Source organism: Colias croceus, chromosome 18 (assembly GCF_905220415.1).
Source record: "Colias croceus chromosome 18, ilColCroc2.1".
In the NCBI taxonomy this organism is placed as follows: Eukaryota; Metazoa; Arthropoda; class Insecta; order Lepidoptera; family Pieridae; genus Colias; species Colias croceus.
This window is the reverse complement of record NC_059554.1, coordinates 8,264,749-8,290,010: the sequence shown is the minus strand read 5'-3', so window position 1 is coordinate 8,290,010 and position 25,262 is coordinate 8,264,749. Positions and strand designations below refer to the sequence as shown.

At 35.1% G+C, this 25,262-nt stretch overlaps 1 protein-coding gene across 4 annotated transcripts in view; it reads right to left on the bottom strand.

The window, feature by feature from the left end:
• LOC123699647 (steroid hormone receptor ERR2-like) overlaps positions 1-24,106 on the bottom strand; it is a 36,673-nt gene extending 12,567 nt beyond the window's left edge. The window contains exons 1-4 of one of the 4 annotated variants that reach the window (XM_045646645.1): positions 23,821-24,106; positions 23,283-23,391; positions 4,423-4,551; positions 2,966-3,208 (exon numbers count right to left, since the gene is read on the bottom strand). In XM_045646645.1, coding sequence (XP_045502601.1) covers positions 2,966-3,208; positions 4,423-4,545 — 366 coding nt within the window. In that variant the 5' untranslated portion in view covers positions 4,546-4,551; positions 23,283-23,391; positions 23,821-24,106. Of the gene's footprint in view, positions 1-2,965; positions 3,209-4,422; positions 4,552-14,330; positions 14,565-19,896; positions 20,036-23,282; positions 23,392-23,820 lie in introns of those variants that run through there. The other 3 variants (XM_045646646.1, XM_045646643.1, XM_045646644.1) reach the window with 3 other exon arrangements.
• Between the last annotated feature and the right edge of the window lie 1,156 nt (positions 24,107-25,262).

Genomic DNA, 25,262 nt, shown 5'->3' with positions numbered 1-25,262 from the left:
CGCGGTGTGTCCCTTAAGACACATAAAACTGAAAGGATAGAATAAATTCGATTGCTCAGGCGGGTCACGAGTGGCTGAGTTGGTTAGGCATCCGCCCCGGAATGGCGCGAAGGATGCGGGTTCAAGTCCCGCCTCGTGATCGAATTTTTTCTATTCTTTATAAATTTATATTTATAAAGCATTTGAATGCCATAAAAACCAAAAAATATAAATTCAAGAAAAGGTCGTGTTCCATCGTTACAATATTGTATTCACTGAAAAGTGCTTCATATTGGTTGAAATGGTTGTTAAATCATCTCAATAGATGGCGCGCGGTGTGTCCCTTAAGACACATAAAACTGAAAGGATAGAATAAATTCGATTGCTCAGGCGGGTCACGAGTGGCTGAGTTGGTTAGGCATCCGCCCCGGAATGGCGCGAAGGATGCGGGTTCAAGTCCCGCCTCGTGATCGAATTTTTTCTATTCTTTATAAATTTATATTTATAAAGCATTTGAATGCCATAAAAACCAAAAAATATAAATTCAAGAAAAGGTCGTGTTCCATCGTTACAATATTGTATTCACTGAAAAGTGCTTCATATTGGTTGAAATGGTTGTTAAATCATCTCAATAGATGGCGCGCGGTGTGTCCCTTAAGACACATAAAACTGAAAGGATAGAATAAATTCGATTGCTCAGGCGGGTCACGAGTGGCTGAGTTGGTTAGGCATCCGCCCCGGAATGGCGCGAAGGATGCGGGTTCAAGTCCCGCCTCGTGATCGAATTTTTTCTATTCTTTATAAATTTATATTTATAAAGCATTTGAATGCCATAAAAACCAAAAAATATAAATTCAAGAAAAGGTCGTGTTCCATCGTTACAATATTGTATTCACTGAAAAGTGCTTCATATTGGTTGAAATGGTTGTTAAATCATCTCAATAGATGGCGCGCGGTGTGTCCCTTAAGACACATAAAACTGAAAGGATAGAATAAATTCGATTGCTCAGGCGGGTCACGAGTGGCTGAGTTGGTTAGGCATCCGCCCCGGAATGGCGCGAAGGATGCGGGTTCAAGTCCCGCCTCGTGATCGAATTTTTTCTATTCTTTATAAATTTATATTTATAAAGCATTTGAATGCCATAAAAACCAAAAAATATAAATTCAAGAAAAGGTCGTGTTCCATCGTTACAATATTGTATTCACTGAAAAGTGCTTCATATTGGTTGAAATGGTTGTTAAATCATCTCAATAGATGGCGCGCGGTGTGTCCCTTAAGACACATAAAACTGAAAGGATAGAATAAATTCGATTGCTCAGGCGGGTCACGAGTGGCTGAGTTGGTTAGGCATCCGCCCCGGAATGGCGCGAAGGATGCGGGTTCAAGTCCCGCCTCGTGATCGAATTTTTTCTATTCTTTATAAATTTATATTTATAAAGCATTTGAATGCCATAAAAACCAAAAAATATAAATTCAAGAAAAGGTCGTGTTCCATCGTTACAATATTGTATTCACTGAAAAGTGCTTCATATTGGTTGAAATGGTTGTTAAATCATCTCAATAGATGGCGCGCGGTGTGTCCCTTAAGACACATAAAACTGAAAGGATAGAATAAATTCGATTGCTCAGGCGGGTCACGAGTGGCTGAGTTGGTTAGGCATCCGCCCCGGAATGGCGCGAAGGATGCGGGTTCAAGTCCCGCCTCGTGATCGAATTTTTTCTATTCTTTATAAATTTATATTAAAGTAATGTAAGTATACAAGTGTTGTCAATTGAAATAAACAATTAATGAAAAATCGGAAATGAAAAACATGTGTGCGTGTACCTACTAGTGTACACACGTAACACTTCTTACGTAAAACTTCTTTATGACCTTTTTTTTAAAAAAATAATCTACTATATGCAACTTTACAGAAAAACGTCGAATCACGCGTGGTAGGGATTAGAAAAAGATGGCGTGTAACGGAAAAATGTCACGCGTAACGAAAAAATGTTACACTACAATTTTTTCAACGCCGATAAAGAAGTTTCACTTCAATAAAAAACACCCAAGTATGGAATCAAATAGACAACTGTTATTCAAACCATTTCATCCATTATTGAAAAACATTAAGCACTAACACGGAGAAACCTTAAAAATCCCACACTATTAGTTACATAAATATAATTTTGAAAATAATGAAAAATGAATGCCCCTTTACATTTTCCTTGTATCCGAATCAGATTCAGTATAAAAATCAGAATACTAAAACAATAACAACATCTTCATAATATCTAAAAGCGTTCAACTCGTTACGTAAATATCTTAAAACAACACAGAGTTTAAACTGAACTTGGTCAAACTTTCACGGTCGCGTATTACGAGACATTACGCTCCGCCCGCAATCAGTGGCGTATTTACTTTGACAGTACCAAGTTCAACATTAAATACATTAAAACAGTTGCAAGGTAAATTAATAGCCCAACCACATACAATGTACATTAAACTGATATCGTACAAGAAACTGTCCAAGTGTTTAGAGCATTCCTCCATTGTTCTACAAATAAAAATGTTTTTCCACTCGTAATATTGATTTTCAAACATAAGATGTTGATATTATAACCGATTATCTTCTTGAACTGAATCTAATTATAGTTTATAATGAAAAAGTGTAATGAAAAAATTAATTCAAAGTTATTATCAATCTCAAACATATATTGATTCAAAACGTAAAAGTTGTTAACCTTTTAATATCTTTCACCGATACCCTTTGATACCGATTACTGATTAGACTATTTGTAAAAAATGTTTTATTTTTTTTTAAGGCCTATGTCAATTATAATTAATAAAATATAAACATCATCTCGATTTCTTAAATTGATCACTTACAGAGAAAATACGCACATATACACGCACGCACGTACACACACGCACGCACGCACGTACACACACGCACGCACACACGCACACACTCAGCAAACCTATTGGGTAGGATGGGCTCTTACCTGTATGGTCCGTTTGAAGAAAGCCTTGCACGCTTCACAACTAGCCACTCCATAGTGGAAGCCCGAAGCCACGTCACCACACACAAGACAAACTCTTCGTGGTGCGTCATCGTCTCTAGCCCCACTCGCAGCAGCGGCTGTGGTGGAGGAACAGTGCTGTTGCTCTGGGCTGGCATTCCCCACAATGCTCCCTTCGCCGGGGGACACGCAGAACTTTATCTCCTCTTTCGGCTCTATGTCTAACTGTGGAAGAAAGTTGTCGTTATTGTCTTATATCGAGTTATATTGTAAACAACTTTTTAATCGTGCACTATGAATAGTCGACCTAACACAATATTGTGACGTCATAGCTGTTCGATCGAACAAGTTTAAACAATAAAAGTTTAGCCGAAAAGTTTTATGGACTAAAGGCTGATTTTTCAGTCCTTGGTTAAATCTTATCCGACCAATAAAGTATTACACAATAATATACAGATGTCACCTAAAAACTGTCAAAAAGTGGGCAAGTAACACATTTTTAAAATGGTTGTGTAATACGATATTCGATGAACAAGTTTTAGATAACTAAGGATTGAAAAATCAGCCCAAAGTTAAATGTCTGTCTAAGATTGCTATCTGAGGAAATACGTTGCATTGTTTTTGAGTAAATGATATTTTAATAAACCATAATTAGTTTAAGATTTGAACCAAGAAACCATTTCATGATATTATGTATTTTAATTTAACGTTTATACCTACCTACTTTAAAGGCAGCAATACAATAGACATTTAGAAAATTCGTAGCTTTTTTTGTTTGTTAAAACTTCTTAAAACAATGAGAGGAAAGTTTAAACAATTTCCATGTAAAGGTTGAAAAATTCGAAAGTTTATGTTGATTATAAAATTGATAAACGGTTCATGTCACAATTTTAAATAAGTATTTATTACTTAGAAGCACGCAAGTCTATTTATATTATCAGTAGGTACGCAAAACAAGAAATGCTGATATTTTTGTTATTGTTGATTTATGTTATGGTATAGTTCTATAAATACAAATATATTTATGATCAGCGACAAAACAAATTACTGTTTGTAGAGGAAACGTAAACTAATCATGAACAAATTCTACCGCTCAATAAATACCTAAAGCTCATTTTCCACAACCCGCCCACCATATATTTCAAAGAGAAAGGCATTAGAAAATATATTTTCATCACACCTCTTGAACTATGATCGTCATTCGTCACCGCCCTTGAACGTTCAAAATGTTAGGGGCCCTCTTCACAATCGGCAACGTTGGACGAGTAGAGGCAATCACGGATAGCATAGAGGGCCTAAATGTCTATGATCGGCCGTCATTGTAGATGTTTATTCATAATCGCCGTAATGACAGCAAACATAAACGATTTGTTGAGGCAACGTTGCCCGTTAGGACCACTCCAAACATATCACAGGCCATTTAAAACCCTATTGCTTACGTCACACGGCTGCATCATTGGCATCGGTCTGGGCTGCTGTTCCGGAGGCGAGTACTGCGGTGGCGGTTCAGCCTCCTGTTTGACACGACGCAGTAGGGGCTCACCACTGACTGCAGACATCATTTGCACCTGGAATTCGAGGGTAGACGTCAATATGAGTGAGGTTACTTATAAAATGATACGTTTCGTTGCGCTGTTTCATCATTTATTAATTTGATCCAGAAACACAAAAGTAGGTGAAATTGATTACTGAATATCCCCTAGATGAAATTGAAATAGAAATAAATATGCAAGCTTCGCGTCCTCTAATGGGTACCATTCACAGGCGCACCCATCCGCTGGATTTGTAGCTGGCGACAAGTCCGCGGACAAATCTGCGTGTGTATGTGTAGTTGTGCGCGGCTCGCGGCTCGGCGCGGCGCTCGCCGTCTGGAGACGGAGAGTGATAGAAGGTGATAGACGTGTAGTGTGTGGGCGATGACGGATTTGTCCACGGATTGGTACGGCTCGGGGCTCGGCTCGCGGTGCGTGTAGTGAATGCCGGGCTTAAGCCGCAGGCGAGATATTATGTAGGTATATGTAGTACCTAATGTCAAAATAGATATACATCATAGGATCTTATTTCAACATATAACTAGGTAATATCCGCATACCTAGATACTATAAACAAAGAAATTCTAACGATCATAAACGCTTATATACCTATATGGATGAAGACAATCCCAAAAGCGAGATTGGATACCACAAACGTTAATAATATTCCGAATATATCTTTTGTTTCATAAAAGACTATCTAATTACATTCCTGGAATCTTCGATTACAACCTTAAACGCTTCATCCTAATCCTTCATTACCTGTTTAAATTCCAAACCGTACGAAACCGGAGAATATAAAAAACAACAGAAAGAAAAACTCAGAATCCATCAAACGCAGGAAGTAGTTCTTCGTTGCTCAAATTCAAATTATAATTTCCCTTTTTTCAGCTGCAAACGAAAGCGTCATCTATTTATTTTTAGCTTGAAAAATACAACTAAATCGCCTTGAAAAACTGCCGTGTACATAGCACGTTTATCGTCATATACCTAATTGTTTCGGGCTCTAACACAATCGTTTCATGAAGAAAGTACAATAAAAGTTTTAAATGTATAAAATAGGTCACATAATTTGCATGTTAGGTCATAATTTTATTATTCAGATAGCAAATAGTCGAAAATAAAATTATTATCTTTTACGCAGCCAAGGATTTAAGTTCATCGACCCAATGACATTGCCGGGTTGTGATAAAAATTCTCGTGACGCAACCGGTGCAATAATAAGATTATTAAAATAATAGCTATCTTACGGAGAGCGATCGGGCCACAAGTGGTTAAATATATACTTACTGACAAACACACAAACTCAAATTACGCAACACTGGCTCAATATAACTATTCACACTTTGACTTCCTTGTTATAATTTATTAATGTAAAACTAAAATGGAAAATTTTCCTGGTAACTCTTCCAAACTGATTCATCTTCCATCCCATCAGATTCTCGAAAGTTCCAGCACAAATAACGACAATATCATAGAAGTATAGTATATAAGATATACAGACATAGAAGTATAAGTAAGAAAGTAACATAGTTTGGGGTTAAAATAAAACTGATATTCTAATTATATCCAAGATATGAAATCTTAAATAAAAGCTTTTTGTAAGAAACCCTTTTTATATTTATATCTTATGGAAATTGATTTATTTGATAGTATCAATTAGGAGTCATCAAAATCTTAACATCTAACATCTGCCGATCTAAACAAGATCAAACCTTCCACCGCTTCGCATCGCACATGTACACATTCAAGGCCATCCTAAAAACATAGAGAGCGATTTGTCAAGTCATCAAGCGCAGAGCCGTAATGTTTACAGCAAGCCTATCCCAACACTAGCGCCGTTGAGCCGGGCCGCGTGAGCCGAGCGCCGAGGCCACCGCGTAGCCGAATAACGAATTGCCATTTATCTACGAACCTCCAAGGTGATTCCACGGACACACGGTCGATGAACTGGCGCGCTTGTTATTATGAATATCTATTCGCGCCTCAACACACCGAAAATCGCATGCTTACGCGATTTTATCGAATTCAAGGCCACCCGCCCGCCTGGGCCACTTTTTTGTCAGCCAAATACCAATGAACGGCTAAAAATTGACCGTCTATTGGACCTGACCAAGGACAACATGATTTAGCACACTTTTTACATTTTGGCGAGTTCCTATACAGGAGGAAGAGTATCCTTTTCCATTATTATTGAATCCTAAGCAAATGCGATGAGCACCCCATCCGTTGTATTTATGCATAACACTCCTTAAGCAGTAATCCAAATTTTATTATAATAATACAGCTATAGTTGTGGAAACCTTTTCATGATTAACAAAGCCAATTACTTTTGTACAATTTACGTAATTAAAAACATAAGTCAGAGTGCTCCTTCTAGAATATTCTTATTTGAGTGATACTAATTAGTTTATTTTAGTCTCTTTTAAGAATAAGTAGGTTATTTCGTAAATCCCAAACCAGTTAATTTTGAAAAATCTATTACGTTAGGTACCTAGTAGGTACTGCTCCAGATTATGATGACAATACTTCCTTTAGAGATTATATAGTATAACTGACAATGGTTATTTTTATCACAATTTTTAATTGTTTATCTTGTGCATAATTCAAAGTTTTAGGCATTAAAATTATCTTGAAAATATTATGAAAATTCTCATAATCGTGTGTGTTAGAGAAATTAATCAAAGCAACGTGTACATTTGTGATTATTCGCTTATCGCACACAATAAAACACTAGGTTTTTATTTTCCTCTTTATCAGAAACATCGTGACGTACATTTGCAATAGCCAATAGAAAAAAATATCAGGGACGCGACGCATTGTTTATGAAAATCCCGGACCTACCGCAACATTATGATCGTTTAGCATTGTCAACGTCTTTGCCATATTTTTCCATATGTTATCATATCGATATCTCTTGTTACACGATAAAAAATCACTTCAAATAAAATATCAATTAGTTGTCACGCTGTTGTTACGAAAGTTTTCAATTATAAAGTACTAGCTTACTGCCCGCGGCTTCGCCTGCTTTATCTAAAACCTAATAAATTATACACTAAAACCTTCCTCTTGAATCACTCTATCTATTAAAAAACCGCATCAAAATCCGTTGCGTAGTTTTAAAGATTTTTAGTATACAAAGGGACATAGGGACAGAGAAAGCGACTTTGTTTTATATGTAGTGATGATAAAGAACCACTTCATTGAACCGTTTTAGGTATTACAAGTTTTTCTTCTGTTCCGCTGTAATACCTATCACAAGCATCGATCGAGCTATTTTAAGTTATCTCAAATATCGGATATCGACAAACGTGTGGGCTGTAAAACTCGTTATTAAGGTTAAGAGATTTATGTAAGGACTAACAATTCTAACACCGACAAAACGTGTTCGTATCAAAAACTGAGAACATAATTAGTAATTACAAAACTGACAGACTTTTTTGCGAGCTGTAATTTGCTACGCTGCAACTTTTGACAAATTGATTTAGGTACCTTTTGAGGATATGATGCAAAAAAATGTAATTGAGAATTAACAGTCGAGAATTGTATATAATTTGCAAGTCCGGCATTCCAAATCGGTTACCATGGTAAATGCTTCTGCATGTTATACATAATGCAAATATTCAATCCTTTCCTATACATAATTGAGCCATGCATATTGCATACACTTTTGCAATGTAGGTACGTAATAATACAAAAATACACTTAAATCGAACTCAATAACAATTTAAAGAAAATTATAGCTTCAGCTCTAGTTTAAATAACTTTTCAACACGCTACTTTTCTTATGAACGCTAAATTATCTAGATTTAAAATGAAATAAACGAAGTTCACACGGAAAGTTATTCCTAAGTATTGGGAACGTATAAAATCATTAGAGTTCGTTCGTTGGAAATTCTCGAGATCTCGAGATAGTCAATGGAAATGTAGCTCTATAAGTATTCTTTTAAATCTTCAAGATTTACAAGAACCTATAGCGTTGAATGAACATACTCATCCCACAAGACGATTGACGTTAGAGAAGGAAACGAATTCAGGGCCGTACGCTTTTATAAGAGCTTCTTTCAGCGATATTCGGTAAACATTCAAGCCGAGCATTGCTTAACATGTTCTCGAAATTAGCGCAGCGATTGCATTTGATTGGCACGTTAAAAATAGACAAAAAAGTCTACTTATATAACGTGCAGCATTTGCGTGTGGTCCCACAACGTCCAAGGTAACATTAGTTATTCACAGACAGACCGCCCGTCGATGATTTCACTACGCCCAATCAGAGAGTATTGCAAACAAGTTACACACTTGATCTTTGCGATAGATATGTCATTAAAATTAAGTCTGATTGGAATACGGAAGAACAGCTAGGTATTTCCTTGACCAGTTTTGACAGGCAGTGTTTATCCTAACGCTGCAGCTGTTTGAAATTAATTTGAGTATAATGAATTCGGAAGACCAAATACTTCCTGTACTTTTTGAATATACGATTAACGATGCGATGTGTGATTAAAAATTGCATTTTGAATTTCAAGGATACCTCATTAAATTTCTTTAGCTCAAAAATCAGCATTATGACTTGTACATAAATATGTACATCATTATTTGTGTCCCACGTTTACTGTAGTAACTAAATCCATACTAATATTATAAATGCGAAAGTAACTCTGTCTGTCTGTCTGTTACTCAATCACGCCTTAACTACTGAACCAATTTGCATGAAATTTGGTATGGAGATATTTTGATACCCGAGAAAGGACATAGGCTACCTTTTATTGCGAAATATGTACCACTAGTGCTATATAATTCATGTCAGGTGCCAAATCACAAAAACCTACGTAATCTCCGGAAGAATTTTATTCTCGTTCCAACAAAAAAAATCTACCGACTCCTACTGTAAAAGTTATTTTTACGAACAAAACAACACAAATTATTCAGATAGTGAGTAATGAAATAAATTTAGAAGCACCAAAGCTACATATCGAAATAGCATTTAGTTTTATGATTCCAAGTAATCAAATCATAATTTTAAAATATCAAACCTCACTTAATTATGGGTTTGCGTAATAATATATCAATGTCTACCCGGAGGCGAATCTAAACGGTATGAGAGATTCGTGTTAAACGTGAGTGGATAATTTAATTATAATTATCATCTAAGAGAATCAGACGTCGCGCCTAGCGTTACGTATATGGGTAGGTCAGGTCCGTGAACCTACAAAGAGAAACCCAGGCAAATTCGGCGGCGGCTGTCGAGGTAAAAATAAATAGAGGGGAGATACGTATAGGGGTGGGGTGGGAAGGCGGGTGGAAGGTTCGAGGGCGCGGGGCCGGGGCGGGGGTTGCGTCTAGACGGCGGCCTTGACCGTGGCGTGGTTTCCGCGCGCTCCGACCCACTGTCGCAACTCGCAGCCCACCGACCGACTGCGGAGCATGCCTTGCGAGCAACGGTATAGGGAACGGCGAACGTGCAGCGTGCCCCTACTACATCATTATTACCCTAAACGGCCATCACGTATCACCACTTACGTAAAACGACTGATATGGAAGATGCTGATGTAATTTAAAATGTTAAAATATATGTAACTGTTTAGTTTCATAAATAAAATGTATAAAATTATATATGATTTGAAATTATAATAATTAATAAACCAAAATTATTCATCTTTATTAAAAATTCCTAAGTGGCAATTTATTCATTTATGAATATTCTTTATAAATTGTTACTTTTAAAGCAATTGTCCTTGTCCATGTCTTCACTCAATATCTAAATATATAAAGTAGATATAAAAATAAGGATACAAGGGTAATAATGTTAATGTTAATAAAACCATAAACGCATTAATAAATAAATGGCCCCTCATAATGGCAGCGAAAGCCCAAAGAGCGAGCGATGAAAATGAGCTAGAACAAGGCGGTCGGTAAGGCGCACGCCGGTCTGTGAACTCTAGCGATTCGACATTGTGCCGACATTGAGTCGGGGCTAAATAATGCAGATAGCGCGGTGTCAACGACCGACATCGCCCAATATCACCACGCGGACAACTACCAAAAACACCTGCCCAGCTCTACCGCTCTACCGCCCCGACCAATAGGCGAGCGGCTAGATACGACCTACCGCAATCTCTAGGCAATTGTGGCAACATTTACATACTTTCTGAAGCGATGCGTGACACACGAAGGTGTTTCGCAAACATTCATCATAAATCACATCTCATCGCCGTTCTCGGTATTGGGATATTGAAATTCCTTCATGTAAAACAAAGGAAGGCAAGCATAACGAATCTTAAATAAAAGCAGAACCAAAAAATTTGGTACTTAGTTATTGCTTGTTTTAATATTGCGTGACACAATCATTATCTTAACGATAAGAGGTAGGGTCATTGCGCTGGTTTTCGTCCAGTTATGGGAGTTGCCAACTTTGTGATGCGAAATAAATATTTTGGAGCACCCTTCCTTAAACATATAATATTTTTATTTAGTCCTTATATAGTCTTCTTTAAGATAATATTAAGTGAAAATAAATCATTTTGACGTATCTTTTTATTTAAATTATTTTCTGCAAAAGTAGGGTATATGCTAGTTTTCGTCCAAAAAAACTGGTTTTCGTCCTAGTGTAAGCTAGTTTTCGACCACCGTGTAGAAAAAGGAGGGTAGGTCAACTATTAAGTTAAAAACCAATTACAGGTAAATATATACTTTTATTTAATCAACATCACAATTTCTTACTACCTTACAGGTTTAGTTTTACTAATAATAATCAATATAACTAGTCAACACTGAGATCTATGTAGCACTTGGCAGTCTTTATATGCGTTAGTGATGACTGTTTAATCATTCGTAATAAAGAAAGGAATGCGTTACTTACAATGTAAATGAATAAAGTAATAATTATAGGACTGAGAAATTACATCAAAAAACAGAAATATTCATTCTAATACTTTGTTTATCAAATGAAACGTACTATATTAAACACAGCCATAATAATACGTTTTAGCTACTAAAATAAACTATACTATACCTTACTGAACTATGCATTATTGTCTTACTGATGCCTTTATTAAAGATTCTTCAGTTTACGTAGCGTTTTTTTTTCTAGCTTTCTTAGACTCCTTCGAGGCCATCTAAAAACAATAAGATCTTTCTTAGGATAGGTACGTTGAGTAAATAGAATAAAAAAATATTGCATTGGCAAAACAGACCTAGAATAAAAGATGATACTCAAGTGAATGATAATCAAGAAAAATACAGTGTATTATGTCTGACCTACCCCCATTTATGCTACGAATAATTGACTCTACTTCACATATCTAAGGAGAATGATACATGACTGAATGAATGACAATATTAGGTACCTACAGCACTCTGGCCCTCACCAATTATTTATAAGGAAGATACTGAATAGAAAACTTTTCAATACGTAAAAAAGACGAAAAGTAATGCAAAAGAATAGTTATTTTTAATTTTTGTCCACTCCAATACTCATTCATGGACGAAAACTAAAACGTTTAATGCTAAATTTAGTTTTCGTCCACTTCTTTAAACATTTTTTTATTTTGGCAGCACTGACAAAGCAGTGGACGGAAACCAAAAAATCTAAACTAATAGCAATAAAGATCACTTCGGGAGAAACTATTCAGTATTTTAAAGGTCCGATAGAGTAAAAAGAACCTAACAAATATTCACGTAGCTGTTTGAGTTTTCGTCCACTTGGACGAAAACCAAATATTTTGAGAATTTGGTAACCTAGTATCCGTCCACTTAATTTTTCGAAGAGTATTATAAAAAAAGTATAATAAACACTTCTAATTGCGTTTAATAGGCTTATAACTAAACATACGTACCAAAAACATTACGTAAACTAGCTAAAACAGTGATTTAACTTACCATGAACTTTTCTCGCCGGCAAATTTTTCTCTCGCGCGATGACATCTGCAAGGCACGGATGGGAAGCGGCCACTTTTACGTTAATTGTTTGAACTCTCTTCTTGTCAAATCAAATTTTCATGTTGATAGTACTGTTGCTTACACATTAAGGAACGTAAAAAGTGCAAACTTGCGCGGGAAGGTAGGTTTGTATTCAAGTTTTACGCACGTGATTGTAGCAGGTCAGTCAAATGGACGAAAACCGAAACTGGACGGCAAACCAGCGCAATTACCCTATATCACAAAATTCGTAAAGCATGAGTAGGTACAGACCTGCGAAATTTATCACGTTAAAGGAAAAAAAGCAATTAATTTAAGTATTAAAAACAGGAGCTAAAAATATAAATGATGTTTTAAATTATAAAAACACAAAATACATAAAAATGTTAATGTTTTAATTGCACGAAAAACATTAGGTACCTACCTACCTACGTAATGCGCATTCTCCATCTTTGTAAATAAAATTGAAAAGGTATGCAAAGGAATAAGGTGACCCAGTCACACGTTACATCATTCGTACCATACAACAACAATGAATCCTAAAAACAATAGAAAGTGGTTAAAAAGCGGTGAATACTTCCAATATAATACATGTAAAGAGGGGGCTTATGATTTTATATAATTCGGAAATGGTTCGAAGCTCGAATGTCGGTTGATTCACGCAGACGCTGAACTAGATGGGGCGGGGGGTGCGACGGAACGCCGGGTGACATTGCGCGGCCGATGACATCGCGCCCGACCTATACCAAGGCTCGCGCCGCGGAAAACTACGCCTCACCGCTCTCTCCCTAATCACTTGATATTTTTCGGTGGCAAGGCGCTCAGATGAAAAACAACATTTATACATCCAGATAAACAAATTACTTTATCCGTCTGACAATGATTTAGGGGTAATTGCCTACAGAGTTAAATAAGCTACGTAAAATATACGCCTAGGGAAGATTAGATCGCACGAAACTCATAAATTTTTATTCCTTTTTAAAGATATCTTTGTGCTATTTATGCTTTACCGTTACCTCTATAATTCCCAAGAAATCTTAAAAAATTAAAGGTTGAGTTGGTAATTACGTATGATATCCTCGCAAAAGATGGAGTATGAGATAACTGATTACGGGTATTGCATAATATAAAGGACGGGTCAATAAAAGTATTACAACATTCATGCGACAAGCATGACAAACCGAAAGCCGGGATTACTTATAAATTCACAAAAAGTACAATTTCGAAGACGCTTTTTGTCTCATACAACCGTAATACGGTCCTGAATAATAACATATTTAGGTCACACATTTGCGCAGATCCGAGAAAAGAGTAAATATAGGTACATTAAAGAAGTGAATTTAAAAAGAATGTAAAGAAAATAAAATGAAAAGTTTCGCGGCCTAATAACGTAGTATTTAATAAGTGGCTTTTGATAGCCTGACCTTTCAATTAAATCAGTGTTTTCTAGCGACACATCCATAACGCAATATTAAAATAACAAACCATTCTTTATCTTTGCATTGGAGAAAATAGTGCATGATAAAGATGTCAAGTGTAGTTGGATACCTAGTCATTTTAATCTATTCTATTGCATAATTTGTTATGGAGTGCAAAAACTCACGGGATTTCTACTAATAAATTAGTCCTTCATTGTACGGGAATATACAGGAATGGAAGTAAGATTCTTTTTCCTGAATAGGTATCCTAATATCCAAATAGGAACTTTTTAAAATTCCAGGATTCCTAAGACACATTACGCATGAAGAATGGAAGATTTTGTTAAATCATAACTCAGTCAAGAATATAAGTATATTAAAATATTATGTCGTCATTATTACATGCCTTTGATTAAATTGACATGCTCAAGAAAATTTGCTTATCAATTTTCACGGATTACCTACACAAAGAATACTCACATTTTCACATTGCATTCCACACTAATTTTATCAAATAACATCCAATACATTATACACACGTTTAAAAACTGCAATTTCCATAACCGTGATTTCAGGACCATCCGGTTTAAAATTCATTAAATTTACGACGCGGATATTTACAATCATGATGGGGTCGATGATACAAAACCAGCTTGTAACGTTGTAGATGTAAACAAACGTAGCTACAGTTACGCACTGGCACGCACTGCGTACGCGCACATCACGCCTCGCCCCACCAGCGCACGCGCCGCCCAAGCACGTGCCCATCGCCTTTCAGATTGGTCCCTTCGATAATGCCGCCACGAATAACTCACGTATATATAGCCCTTCGAAATGCAACAACGAATGAGTGCTGCAGTTTAACATTTTCCCGAGTGACCCCAATAAACGGCGCTCACCATTGGCTGGTCGCTTCGAAGATTTACCTGCTTTTACGTTATATAAGAGTTCGTTGTTTACATCGTTTAGGTTATGTATAAAAGATATAGCTCTGTATTTTAGGGGCTATTATGAAATGATTGGGTACAATTGTGGTACCTAAACATTTTATGAAGTTTCTGAAATAATTTCATTGATGAGAGCAAGATTTTAGACACACCTAAAATATAATTAAGGCCAAGTGAAATTGCCGAAAAAAATTTGCTAATCATAAGTGCATCCTTTATATTCATGCACAAAGACCGAGTCCGAACTTTGAATAAAACATTGCGTGATATTAAATATATGACCGATAACTATGACGATTTAACGCATGATTCACCACGTGCATTATAAATCAAGCCGAGTGCTTATCGTCAAGAAACAACCACTAATTAAATAATTGTAATTACAGCACTGCAAAAGTACCTACACTTTAAAATGTAATGAAAAATATTATGAAGTTTATTTGAGAACGAAATATCTTGAAATAAAACTTATAAAAATACTTAAAGTTAAAACCACGATATCAAAATGTGTAAAAAGTTAGACAACCCAAGGCCACCGTCAAAATTAAAGGAACATAAAACAAAGTACCGTTGATAACAGAAAACTAAAAACCCCAAGGGTACATAAATTAAATTAACAAAAGCCATGAACAAAGATAATATCATAGCAATACCTGGGCAGACTAGAATTGAAGCAATTAGTTACCTCTATAATTGTTATAAATAAAAAATAGGACAGACTACCAAAAATAACAGTTAGGTTTTTTGGCGATGACTCACACACGAAGACATAATACGTATTATAGCGGCAGTACACATGGGGCCAAGGCGTTGGGCCAACGTGTTGGGAAAAAATGAAGGATATCAAGATTCCTGTTCACACATTGGCGTACTGATCATTCTGCATTGGCGCTTCAAAGATGGACGTAGTCCGTAGAAGTTCTTGCAGCCGCGGCAATTTATTTATACAGTGCGTTTAATAATAATTAATTATTACGTACATGTGCACCAATAACTCTTGAGTGTACTCTGCCGTCTGCGATGATACCATTTTCCAATCTCTATTTTCCTTTTTTTTATTTCTGTATAAATGAAACATTATTAAAAAATATGTTTAGATTTTTTCAAATGTTTAAAATGTGTACATTTTACATTTAATTTAATTATAACTACCTATAAAACGAAACTTTAATGATTACGGACGGATGTATTGATTGGTGATATTTGATAATATTATTTATGTAATAAAGCAAATTTTGATCAAAATCATGCTCATTGTATATTGTTATTTAATTTTTAAGAACAAGTAACTGTTTCATACTATTTTACTCATTTTTAATATATTCATTTTTTTATCGCAAATGTATGAAAGTGAGTTATGAAAAACATCTAGAATAATATAATACTTAAATAGAAAATAAAACATCTAATTTATTGAGTCATATGGTTTTTATTTTTGTGTAGTTCATGCAGTGGATTCCAAATTATTCCTTCATGTCGATACAATTCTACGAATTGTAAAACCTCATTGCTTGTCCACATCGGCGCCGCCATCGCTATCGGAACATGGAAACGTAAATTTCATTGACGCGCAACGAGAACTGTCTCCACTGACGAGTAACAATAAACTGAACAAGACACCAACGTGTGAACGCTGTTTGCGGAGCGCGCCAAGATCCTTTGAAGTGTGCACAAAAAACCGACAACATTCGGTTGGCCTGCCAATATTGGCGCCAACTAGGTTAATGAAGCCAACATACCGCCAAGTAGCTCTCTACACGTTGGCCCAACCCATTGGCCCAACACGTTGGCCCCATGTGTACTGCCACCATAACACACATAGGTAACAAAGAGCCTTGGCGGCGGATATTTAGTCGTTATCGACAAAGCCTAGGCTGTCTATACGTATGTTGTGTTAGGACAGGCACGCGGCGGCGCGGGCGCGGCGCGCAGCCGACAACCTCGAATTTTGGATATAGGGTCACCACATAATGCCCAAACGTGATTTATAATTGACAAGAGAGCTAAAAGAGCTTTGTCATCTTATGCAACAGAAATGTATTTCGTTGCATAACATCTAAGACACTATAAAATTGATCTACACTCTTGAAAATATGGTTTTATGTTCCTGAAATCTCATAATCAAGACAAAGAAAAGTCACCTATTAATTTAATCTCAGCATTATCAAATGCGCTGATCGTTCAGCTTTGTATTACATAATTTATCAGTGATTGTGAATGTGAAGTCTAAACTGGTTATACTTTAGGTTTCACATCTGCTCAGAAATAATTAGAACCACATTGCCAACCCTACGACAATAATAATTGTGTGGGAGAGGCCATTCGTGGAATAGCAGCCTCTAACCTTGTGTGAGTGAGTGCTACGTACAAAGAGGATTTTGGTAGTGTGCGCGCCGCCAGTTCATTGTCAAGGCCAACCGCCAAATTTCCCGCTCCAGCTCCCCTCTCCTGATACCCCTACTTCAACTTGTCAATTATGTGTATTCGCAAACTATCGAATTGCCAATCATGGCTTTCATTCGAGGAATTCACCCCCTTAGCTATCACCCTGCTATCTACACAAAATTTTCATGTCAAAAGTAATCTAGGCGAGTGCTTATGTACCAACATAATTTTATCGGAAAACGTTATCACTTTCTCTTTTCCTTGACTCCGTGTATTGACGCATTTCTAATTTAGATTAGAAGTTAACAACAAAGAATGGAGTTGTGCTAATTTCATAAACTTAAGTCGCAATAGGTTAAAGATGTTATATAAAATATCGTAACAATGTAAAGCGAAAATTTCCAATACGATTACGATAAGACTCGAAACGTGTATGGAGAATATTTAGATCTATGAAGAGGTGCAGAAAACATCTATTGCCCTAACTGGGTTGCTCACTACGGAAGTGTTACATTTAAATTATTTCTTATCTATTGAAGACCATGACCAAAGCTACATGATCTCGTGACCTCGATCGATACTTTAGTATCTTTGTTGACGTTGATAATTACAAATGAGATGGATCAAATGGTTGGTGGATAGCGCAAATACATACCTAATAAAATCCATTTATAAAATTGAATAGACGGTGGATTTTTGTAAGGCTTAATATATTTAGACAATAAATGCTAATAAACTGTGAATGTAACACTAGACAGTTTTATTTCGTGGAGCGCCTCAGCGACCTTCGCACCCCAGACCTAGAAGAAGTCGAGTAGCCTTGATTGTTCCAACATAGTATAATTTTATGAGCCTCCATATCGCTGTTAGGTAAATCGTGACAAAAGATATCACCACCGATAAACGTGACGCTCATTTTTACATGATATATTATGTAAATAAATTTAAATATAAAACAAATGCATAGAATTACCTAGGTGATAAAATTTTGAACAAAATTTCAAAATCACACAATAGGTAATCTACACAACTACACACTCAAAAAATCTACAAATGTCTCAAATATTTGGTTGGAGTGTTTCATTGAAACAATCTCAATCAAATTGTAATGTTTTCGAAATAACAATTATCTGCAACGAATGGTATTTAATATTTATGCTATAAAAATTCACAATCAAAATTAGAATTTTTGAAACCGCGGGGCACTCCGCACGACAAGTGCAGATCATATTATTTGTGATTCAACAAAATATGAATAAATATCCGAAAAATCTTCGTAAATTAATATTATGCTATAATTCGTCTGTAGATAAGCAGCCAAGGCCAACCCACTATACTATCGTATGCAACTGCAAATCAGATTAGATACAAGTAAACTTCGTTAAAATATGGCAGAACTCTCATTTTATCTGTGCCTGCTTACACAGCCGCTACCAAATTTTCTTTACGTCATAATAACTAGTTTCCTGCTCTGCTTGGTAATATTCTCTTGCGACATCTAATAATTTAGAGTTAGTCCAAAACGCAGATGATTAAAATATTTTTATATTATTTTTCTTACATCCTTTCGTCTGGCCGTATTCATTCTTTATTTCAAACAAAGAACCCGTTCTCAAAGACGCTATAAAAAATAGCCCACAGATGATGGATTAGATTTTTTGTTAGCTCAATCATGTATTTTTCTTGTGCATAGACTTGCATAATTTTTATTATTAACACCTTTCACCAATCATTTAGACGGCCTCGACCTATACTTCAAGTTGAGCATATTGTTTGACACGTTTTAGTGCTCGTTTTGAAGGACCAATTATAATTAAAATTGAGCACCGCTTCTAAATCAAGTACCGGGTGATCAATGTTAAGATCACTAATGATACGCTATCGACATTTTATGTTTATAGACAATATGTGTTCGCAGGTAATTTAGCATTACGTCATACTTTTGGCAGTCTAAACAAATTGCCTGCGTTACGTGAAATAGGAGCGGTGAAACCGTTATAGGCTTCGCTAGACGCAGCTACGGCTCGGCGATCGATCACGGCGAGTTGAGGCAGGTCGGGTCTACGTTACTTTGCGTTTCGCACGTGTAACGTGAACTTTCCGATCCCGAAATACGTGCACATAATGTGCTATGAACATGTAATGTACCCAGTCATATATATTGATGTTTCAATATATAGGTAAACATCTTATCGCTTTAAACATTTAACTTCAAAATCGATATAGGATGTGAAAAAAAAACAGAATAGTTCGCCTTAAAGCACTTCCGCACCAGGTTCGTGTGTTAGAATGACAAACAGGATTTGAAGGCAATTTTTGACTACTCAATCGACCGATTGTTAGCCACTTGCGAATACTAAATGAGTGCAGAGGCCGATAGGTACATAGTTGTGGCTATGTTATTCTATCAGTCTACATTGTATGAGTGGAAGAATTGATAGCATAAATTGTGCAAGAGCACATTCAAATCATATATTATTTTATTACTGCACAGTGTGTGTATAAATTCAAACGAGCTAAAAGAATAAGGACCAAAAAAATATAGAGCACCAAACATTGGAGATAAGAATGTAATGTTTGTTATAAATGTGCGATGATAAACTGTTAGGATAGGTCAAGTACGGCCGCTTTTCGCAAAAATGAAAATAATAGAAAATTTCATTTTACTCCAGCTATTTTAATAGAGCATTCGGAAAAATTAAAAACGTACGCACCACATCGTCCATCTCCATCCAGTCCATGTCGGCGCGGTTGTGCCGGATTAGTTTAGTGTTATTTGGGTCTAGCTATCACGCCAAAGCTAACAGTACTGAGCGTCGCGACGTTCGACACGCGAGTGCAGCGTCGTGTCGTATGTTGCACCGAAAATTCGTGCCCGCTCCTCTCCCCTGCACCCCACCTCAACCCCGCTCGCAAAATTTTTCGAATCGCACAACGCCATCTATGGACGATCGGAAGCCCCCTCCCCCTCTGGGTGGCCTTGAACTTGACAACACATCGCGAACGACCCAGTTTCGCCGTTCCCGCCCCCGCGCCGGCCGCGCGCATTGTCACGGCCGCATCAGCTGAATGGAACCGAATGCCGAGTGCAGCATAAAGAATATTTTCGCGCCATACCACTGCAACTCTCGTTTTCATTGTATAATATTACATCACTAAGTGGCGCGCTTATTTACATCGGCCGATTGAAATGAAATGTAAACAAAATCAACAGTACACGGAAAATATTCGCATAATTGCAATAAGTACTTTGTGTATCAATAAACTTCAAACGTTTCAATATAAATTGAACTATATAAGTATTAACTTTGAATTGTATAAATTATTATTTATCACAAAGCGCGTTTGTATTATAACAATGGTTAGCATAATACTGATATTTGAAAAATATTATTATTTTTCTTAATGACAACGAAAGTATGGTTCACAGTAATATATTTTTTTATTTCACGATTGAGATTATTAATAGGATGACTTAAGCATCCCAATTTAGAAAATCAGAAAAATATTTTTCATTTTTCCTTTCATTCATGTAAATCAATTGACATACATTTAAGACTTAAGAACTTTTATTGAATAACACTTTCTTTTATTTCATCTTCAAATTTTGTATGCTTACAATTTCATTTCAAATCAAACAAAAATTGAATAGATCCCAAACCTCTATGTTATTTATTTTGCTTGATTTCGATCATATTGCATTTTAATATCAAATTATTTTAAAAATCCGGTTGAATAGCGAATAAATATACAACGAAATATACAACTATAAAGTATTTAAGAATTATGACTAATGTGCCTTAAAAATATTTTGCTGACATGCATTCACATACATGTTATACCTTTTTTTTTTTATAGTGGGGAAATTTTCCAAAGATACCCACGGCCCCCGGGGAAGGAGCCGTGGGTTATGTCGGATTCTTACCGACTAAAACCCCACTGTGTTCCGTCGAGCCGCTCTAATGAGGGGGCCGCGGGTATTTGTTAGAATTCTTCCGCAACCCCCTCGGCATACATGTTATACCTACTTAATACACATTAAATAAATAAAATAATACATGTCTTGTGGTTTTCTAGCTTTACTGTCCAGTGTATTCAGGTCATCACGCGACTAACTACTAAGTATATAAATTGTAATTTTAGTAGAAATTTTACCCCATATAAAGCAAGTTAACAATACCCACTTCCATAAACTATAGCTGTCTATAAAATTATATATGATTTTAATATAATTAATTTATTTATTAAATGTGGGGTTGGGTGTACATAAAAAAGGCTTGTTCATAAATTAGAAAAATAAAAAAAATAGATAGAGAAAACATAACTGAGTCGTATACCAAAATATTGAGTTACTAAAAAAAACTTATATTATGTTTTTTAAATAATAACCGTTAGAATTCTAATTAAATGTCAATTAAATTATGTTATTGTATACTTACTAATTAATTATTACCATTTCCAACATAACTTTAAAGCATATTTACAGATTACAAATTATGTTGCCATCTCGTCATTTTAATACAAATAAATAATTATTATCGAGCTTTCAATTCAATAATATATTTATATCTAAATAAAATAGAATAAATAAGATGTATGATAACCAAAGAATGTCTGTTGATTTAGAGAATGTCAGTTAAAAATAGTTGACTTATTATATATAGATTTTCCTCTAACATAATTCTGCAAAAATAGATAAGTTTTCTTAACTCAAAACTCAAAAAAATAGTTCTAATCTATAAATAGTTTTGTATACAATTCACTCAAAATAAACCTTATCATAGTCTAGTAAGTCATTGGTTTAATCTGGCTGTTTTTAACATTAAGACCGGTTAGACAGCTACGGTACTAGACGCTAACAAAGCCGTAATAAAGTTTAATATCGCGTGCGCTCTTTGATCGCGTTCGAGCTCGAAACTAATTCTCGTAAGTCTCAATTGTTATTTCGTTTATAACTAAAGTAATAATTGATCTAGAGAAAAATATCTAGGGATTGGATAGTAAACTATATTTTCTTACTGTTAACATTTATTTTAGACATAAAGTCCAAGTAAATCTTAAAAAAAAGTAATAAACCTTTAAAAAGGCATAATTTTTGAATAAAAAATGAATCGAGCGAAAATGTTACAATTACATAACTGTCTTGTACATGTAAAGAAAAAGACCCAATAAAAAATAAACTAAAGTTAAATTTTGATTGTATGTATGACTGTCTCAGAATATTAATGCAAATTCACATAAAATTTAGGGAGCCTCCTCTTAACTACAATTTACTTATGTGCATTAATCATCAATAATTAAAAAGGCGAAAGTTTGTATGGATGTATGGATGTTTGTTACTCTTTCACGTAAAAACTACTGAAATTTAGCACTTGGATTAACACATAGGATAGTTTTTATCCCGGAAATCCCACGGGAATGGGAACTATGCGGGTTTTCCTTTGCAAACGCGGGCGAAGCCGAGGGCGGAAATCTAGTGTATATTATTTTCTTTATTGGTGATGTGAATTAGAATATTTAAAACATTTTGACTAAAAATAAACAAGGCTTGCAATAGAAAAGTAAAACATGGTTTTAAAATCGATTTTGTACCTGCACTCACAAATGTTATATATTTATGGCATTTAATATTACTATATACATATTTTCTATAATTATATTATTTATCCCACTATTCAAACATTAGAATAACCTAAGACAATTAATGAGGCGGTGAGGCATTATATACCTCACAATTGTAATTTGAGAATAGATACTTCATATCTCATTAATAGTTTTAATACTATGTATAAAATGACAAGTTAACTATACAATATAAAGTTGAAGATTACTTAAGTGTGTTTGTTTGAACACACTTATCTCAAGAACTATATTTCAAAATTTTAATTTATTTTTTATAGTACATTTATGGACTAAGGCATCACATATGACATGGATGATTGTGTTCTACATCAATGGTATAACGGTAACCAATAATTTTAAAAGATTGCTTTTTTAATAAAGGATAAGTCCTTTGACTATGTTAAAATATAAAAAAAAAATTACATAGTGAAAGGCCCCTTCACTTATACATTTAAATATACAAAAATAAAGAACTTACCTTACACAAACAATATTAAATAGTCCAATGTTTTGGAAAGATGCATTTTGCTGACCGTAGCAGTTTGAGTATGGTCACTTGTAAATTCAATCTGGCTGAGCAGCAAAGACTGAAATTTGAAATTCATAACCATTTAATATCAGTATATATTTTTAGCCTAATGTTTTAGTACCTTTATAAGTTAATGTAATTTTGGTATTAAACTTAAAATCTATGTGAACTATCAGTCATCATATGATATCATTAAAAATATACACATTGTAAAATTGTGAAGTGGAAATAATCATTATTTAGAAAGAACCCATATATTTGGCAGTAAGATTTCCACAAATACAGTTTATGTTTCTCCAATGTAATAATAATATAATTTATATATTCATGAGAGGGATAATACTATTTGCATTTGTTACATATTAGAAGTACCTATAGAATAAACAAGTACAAACCTTCCTCATTAAAAGTACCCTAAGTTTCTAGGAGTTGGTATTATGTAAACATGGAGTAATGATACGAAATAGTTTTTATGACTCATACTTACTTAACTTTATGTGTTCCAAAACCAACTAGTTACATAGGATAAAACATCCATAAAAAATAACTTCTCTAATATCTAAAAACACTTCAAAACTTCGAGAATAATAATCAGTGCTCTGTGTTAAATTTATGTATTTGTAGGTTCAAAGAATCGTTATTTACAGTACTAAATGATTTTAGAACCAGAAATATCTACACTACAGTATTAAAATTGAGCTAATATATAGCATTCGTTGCAAAATATTGCAGTTCTAATAAAAAGTTCCCAATCTAAACAACTTTTGTGGTTATAAAATTGACATTTGACGTTAGTTATATTTTAAAGAATACCTAAATAATTTATTCAAATCCATGGATACAAGTCCTTCAGTCGTATATTTTAAAGAGGAATTTAGGGTAGCCCTATGCACTTTAGCTTTATACCCATAGTACTTTTAATAAAATTAAAATTAACTATTTTCAAGTCCTAAATCCCATCTAACATATTGTGTTGTGTTGTGTGATATAACTATAATTGATTGCCTTTAAACATGGGTTGTGCCTTTATACGTGTCGAAGTGGTCTCATAATATTATGAGCGTGCAAATCATAGAGGAAGGATGCAACTGAGTGCAAATCAATGCAAATCATTCATTCGCTAGAAACTAAAATAGTTTTTAGCGAATATTCTGATCGCGTACAGATTGAGCCCCGAGCGGCCCGATCGGACCACGACACAATAGATTTTTTATTGTGTCTGTGATTCCGGAGGCTGAGTTATTAATTAAAATATGAAACAGTAGAGTCTGGCCAGCCGAAGCTGAACCCAGTAAAGGGCGACAAATTTAAAAAATACGGACCTGGTAACATCGGCTTCAGTAGAAAAAAAAACATTTTGATACTTTTGATATACATAAAGGTAATCATAGTACATAGTTACATTAGGTACCCAACTAAAAAAATTTGGTTAATAAAGCAAATAATATGAACCGTTTTCAACAAAACTGACAACTAACTACGCAGAAACGCCATGATGACATTCCATAGTGTGGCCACTACAAAAAACACTGGGTTCAGCTTTGGCTGGCCATACTCTAGTAGTAGGTAATGTACAAAATTAAACCAACTTCAATGATTCTGACGTTAGAGAGCGCGCAAACATCGAGTGAAAGCCAAATTCTCAAAACAGCTGCTGCGTCGTGTCGACTTTGTTTTCCTTGTGAATTGTACACAATTTAGCTCTCTAAAACGAACCAATTTTGATAAAACTCACTGAACCCGGGTGAAATATACCTAAACTAATATGTAAACTAAAGAAATCATAAGTTATTTGTGAATTTATCATGGACAAACATACAAACAAAAAAACCTACATAGTATACACAACATATGAAATTTGGCACACATGTCACGTGTTTGGAAGCTTCTTGTATAGACTAAATCAAACTATGTAATTTTAGTAAATTT